This window comes from Micromys minutus (assembly GCF_963924665.1).
Source record: "Micromys minutus genome assembly, chromosome: 18".
Taxonomy (NCBI): domain Eukaryota; kingdom Metazoa; phylum Chordata; class Mammalia; order Rodentia; family Muridae; genus Micromys; species Micromys minutus.
The window spans coordinates 45,783,145-45,788,459 of record NC_137953.1 but is presented as its reverse complement, the minus strand read 5'-3'; the positions used below and the strand labels follow the sequence as shown (position 1 = coordinate 45,788,459).

The 5,315-nt window shown below is 45.0% G+C and overlaps 1 protein-coding gene across 1 annotated transcript; it reads left to right on the top strand.

The window, feature by feature from the left end:
• Positions 1–2,151: 2,151 nt before the first annotated feature.
• On the top strand, positions 2,152–3,609 carry LOC308432660 (sperm motility kinase Z-like; the record flags this gene model as incomplete). Its single annotated transcript, XM_080932432.1, has 1 exon — positions 2,152–3,609. The coding sequence occupies one exon, from the start codon at positions 2,152–2,154 to the stop codon at positions 3,607–3,609; it is 1,458 nt and encodes a 485-aa protein (XP_080788558.1).
• Between the last annotated feature and the right edge of the window lie 1,706 nt (positions 3,610–5,315).

The window sequence follows — 5,315 nt, the reverse complement described above, 5'->3', positions numbered from 1 at the left end:
TCTTCTGAGAGGGTTGGACCCCCTGTGTCTTTTATAATCTTTTAATAACCTTGTTTGTGTATTTATTCAGCAAAGGAATGACACTAGGACACTGATAAATGCCTGGTTCCTCTACACTGCTAGGAATCGGCTTATGCCCTTTAATAGTAGGGGTGGTAAGTGTTTAATAGTAGGGGTGGTGGGTGTTTAGTAGTAGGGGTGGTTGGATGTTTAGTATTAGGGGTGGTGGGTATTTAGTAGTAGGGGTGGTGGGTGTTTAGTAGTAGGGGGGTGCGGTGTTTAGTAGTAGGGGGGTGGGGTGTTTAGTAGTATGGGTAATGGGGTGTTTAGTAGTAGCTGTGGTGGGGTATTTATAGTAGTGGTAGTGGGGTGTTTAGTAGTAGGGGTGGTAGAATGTTTAGTAGTAGAGATGATGGGGTATTTAGTAGTAGGTATGATAGGGTGTTTAGTAGTAGGGACTTTGGGGTGTTCATCAGTTCTGCTGTATATGTGGATGGTACTCTGGGCACACTGTGGCAACTTTAATTTCTAAAAGCCCAAATATGGCTCTGCAGAACCCATCGGATTCAGAAGCTTTGAAGGGCGGTCAATTCCTGAGAGTTGGCACAACTCTGGTCTGCACATGTCCTACTGTGACCTCATGAGGGTCCATTGTGACAGTTCCCCCCAGAAGATATAAGGGTGGGGCCTGCCCTGGCTCTCTGTGGGTATAGAGAGGAGGAGTAGTTTTACCTGTGCGATTCACTTGTGGCTAGTGAGATTGTGTGAGCTTTCCAGTTTCTGATATATTTGTGTGTAGGGTGTTTGTGTGTGTGTGTGTCAGAGAGAGAGACAGACAGACAGAGAGAGTGAGAGAGAGAGGGAGAGGGAGAGAGTAAGTGAGAGAGAGGGAGAGAGAGTGAGTGAGAGACAGACAGGCAGAGAGAGAGAGAGAGAGAGAGAGAGAGAGAGAGAGAGAGAGAGAGAAAGTTTAGTTGTGTAGTTGTGTGTATTGTATGTGTGTATACCTACTTGTGTAATTCTGTGTCTGTGTGAAATCATCTACAAACTTATTGACAGCTGCTGGTAAAGTCTAGAGCTAAGCCTTCAGTGCTGTACAAAAGGTATGTTGGTAACCTTAATCTCTGAGGCAGAGCTATTTACTTGCCTGTTTTTGGCACATAGGCTAGGCTTTTGGCCAGGGAGCCCCTAGGATCTGCCTTGGGCTGAGATTAAAACTAATGACATTAGGCTGGTTTCGTTTGGGCAGGTCTTTGGTTTTATTTTTGTGATGGGTAGGGGTACTTTGCATTTAATTCAGAACCCCAGGCTTCAAAGCAGGTTCTACACTGAGACATCTTTCTAACTCATGGACACTTGGGTTGCTATATTTAAATTTATTTAAATTTTCCTCTTTGTTTTTCTGTTTCTATTCTTATTTTCCTTCTGCTTTTATTTTTCTTGGGTGTTTAGTGTGTTTTATCTGACTTGGATTCTTGTCATAAATTTTAAATTTTTAAAATATTTTTTGATTTTAGGTTTATTTAATCTTTTCATTTACAAAATAATCATTGAGTCCTGGTAATGTTATTGCCCTCTGGAATTTATGCCTAATTGGATGTGACCAGTTCTGGTTCCTAATTCTTTTTATTTCTCTGGTTTGCTTTTAACTTTTGCTTCTCTGTTTCAATTTAATTAATGAGTATTCTTTGCTTCTGCTTTTGTTTTGATTTCTTGAGGGGTCCTGGCTTTGCTTCGATTTCTTTGCTGTTCTAATTAGTTGGTCTAGTTTGGGGTATTGGTTTTAAATTTTTTGTGTTATTTTGAGATTTTTCTTCTCAATCATCTCTTCTTTCATTCATTTCCCTCCTTATAACTCACTTCTCGGTTTATCAAATAGCATCCGCAACACTGCTGAGCTGTGGTCTTTCTATTTTACTAAATTGTGAGCTAGGTCTTGGTTTGGGGATCAAGGTTGGGTTTCTATGCGTGTCCCATCGTGGTCTGGGTTAAAGCTGCTTGTCTGTGTGATTTTCACCTTTTCCTTTGTTCTTCCTCTCCATCCCCCTGATTCCTGGACTTTCCTCCCTCTAGTCTCTGTATGTTTCCTTATCTCCCTTTTCCTTTCTCCCCAGCACATCGCTTCCTTTGGCAGTCTCATCGCTAGGCACCATGTCCACTGAGAGTGAGGACAAGTTGTCAAAGCCCAGCGAGGAGTCCTTCAGCTTGTTCGATGAAGAGGTGTTCACCAGGCAGTACACCGTCCTGAAGAACCTGAGCCAGGGCGGCAATAAGGAAGTGAGGCTCTCCTTGCACCGCCTCACGGGCACACAGGTTGCAGTGAAGGCTCTGGTGAAGCATGAGAGGGGGGCGGCACAGGCACTAAGTGTGTTGGAAGTCGAAATCATGAAGGTGCTAAACCACCCAAATATTGTTTCCCTTGTACAAGTGATGGAAACAAAACAGAACATTTACCTAATTATGGAAGAGGCCCAGGGAAAGTTGTTGTATAATCGAGTGCAGGGGGCCGGATACCTGAAGGAAGATGAAGCTAGGAGCATATTTATCCAGCTGCTCAGTGCCATAGACTACTGTCATGACAATGGAATCATTCACCGAGATCTGAAGCCTGACAATATAATCGTGGATGAGCAGGGCCAGGTTAAGATCATTGACTTCGGGTTGGCTGCCAGATTCTTGCCTGGGCAAAACCTGAAAAGGCTCTCTGGATCCTTGCATTCCATTCCTCCGGATATATTCCTTGGCCGCACATATGATGGGCCCAAAGTAGACATGTGGGCCTTGGGAGTGCTTCTGTATTTTATGGTGACTGGGCTTGCTCCTTATAGAGCGACCACCTTTTCGGAACTGAGTAAAAAAGTCTTGCAGGGAAGGTACCACGTTCCTTCCTATCTCTCTAAAGAGGTACAGAGTATCATTGGCATGCTGTTGACAGTAAACGCAAGGCAGAGACCAAGTGCTCAAGACCTCTTAAGTCACCCATGGCTTCAAGGAGAAAAGACTTTAACATTTCCTTCCAATGGTGATACCAGCTCCCCAGACCGTGACATAATGGTAGCCATGGAAAAGATTGGGTTTTGCTTGAAGGACACCATAGAATCATTAAAATGCAAAATGTTTGACGAAACTATGGCTACATTCCTCCTCCTAAGAGGTCAGGCATCTCAAAATGATGCAAGTGGTGTCCAAAGAAAGATAATGAAGCCAGGGGCGGCACCTTTCCCTTCGAGAGCAGACCCTGATATTTTCCCTCTGCCTCTCAAGAGAAGGGCTAGTGAACCATCCCTTAATTCAGTCAGATCCCCTGAACAACATACTCTAAGACAAATCAGTGAGACAGATGCTTCTTCCCTTAAGGGGAGAAGTTACAAACGGTCCATGACGGCCCCTTGTCTGTCCTTACAAGGAAACACTACAGTGAATGTAGCGACCACCAGCTGTTCCACTGGCTCCCCGGCAGAAAAAACCTTAAGTGGCCCAGAAAGGGGTGGGACTTCAAGCCCCCCGCAGCCCAGGGGCTGGGCAAAATGGAAGAAAAGAATTGGAGCATGTTTTCGGTCCCTGTGTTGCTGTGTATCACCTCACAGAAAGGTGTACCCCCAAAACTGAGAGGGCACCATCAGATGACAGGAGGCCCAGGCATGGCTCAGGTACGTCGGTAGATTTGCTTATTTTTTCCTAATGTCTTACATATAGATAGTTCCTGATGAAGTTCTCGAGGTACAGTGACTTACATCTAGTTGTATCTAGATCATGTGGGATGTGAGTGCCGGTACAATTAAATACACATACAATACTTTCTTACTCCAAGAGCATAGAACCAGGACACAAGCCCAATCAAATCAAACCAAACCAAATCAAACCAAGTTATTTACATGGCTCAGTTCACTGTCCCAAGCACAGGACTTGGGATAATCCAGGCTGCAGAGGGTCTTGGGCCACTCCTCTTCTGGGTTTCCTTTGTCTGCAGCCCACATGTCTTACTTGTCATGCCAGGTGGAGTCTTACCACACCTAGCATTGATATGGGTTGTCATCACACAGTCTCAACATCTCCAGTGTGCTGAGGTCTGCCCCGCGGGAAGGCTAAACCTTCAATGACAGAATCCCCTGGCCTCCCACTGCCCCAAGCTATGGCTGTTCTCTAGACCCTCTTTGACCCTTCAGCTCCCAGGCAGCCAGAACCACCTGGGAAATCCTTACACATGGTCAAGTGTGTCTTCCAGCACAAGAAGCAACCTTTGCCACCATTGAATCCAAGCTTCTCTGAGATCTACCAAGGAAATACTCTTGAGAAGAGTTTAGCTCCGTGGTGCCTCTCTCTTCTTTCATGGCCAATATCTCAGCCAAAGCCGCATTGCACCGCTGTCCTGGCCATCCAGGTTTCCCTTTAACATTCTGCTCTCTCATTCATCAAAGCCGATTCTTTGCCTTCCCCTATCCCCCCTGCCCCACTGATCAGTACTCAGAGCTTACCAAATCGAATATGGAGCAAAATATGTTGGTGATACTATGTAAAATGCCTGGGCAGTCCCATCATTAATCAATAAAATGTCCCACAAACATGCCCACAGGCAATCTGATGAAGGAATTTTTCTCAGCAGTTTCCCTGTCTCAGACGATAATGGCTCCCATCATTCCAACAGACATCTAACAAGTCATCCCCATAAACTTCAGAACCAAGCATATGTGTTTCACACAGTCTTACAAGACTGTGTTTGAGGTTGGGCTGGTCCTCTAACTGCTAGAATAGGGAGAAAATCAGAGCAAAGCAACCCGAATGTAATCGTTGTCTCTGGATACAGCCAGAAGGTCCATTTTCTGCAGATTCGACTCTTGTCTTTCCCATGATATAAAAACGTGGGAACGGGAAGCCAGAATCTCTACTAGTTCAGCACATTCAAGTGGAAAGTGAATTGGATCCCAGTGTGGCTGCCCCGAGAGGCTGTTCCCATGGGTCTTTAGTGTCATGTTCCTATGCCTCCCGATGTGACACCCTAACATTCGATTATTCTCTTAATCTACCCCAGTCATCCGAGGTAGGCATTTGTATACCATAGATTTAGGATATTTTTCCTTAAATCTGTTCCTTCTGCCCATCTTTCCTAGTAGATCCAAAACTCTTATTCACAACTGAAATCACAATGATTGCAGGTCAGTATCCAGGCTGTTATAAAGCCGTCTTGCTTGTGGTTGAACTCCAATTAGAAAGTATAACAATGCTCACCACAGAGCGACAAGGGAGGAAGATAAGAATTAGGGAGGTGAGGTCCTGGGTCTGATGAAGATGAGTTTCGGGGTGGGAACAAGGACAGA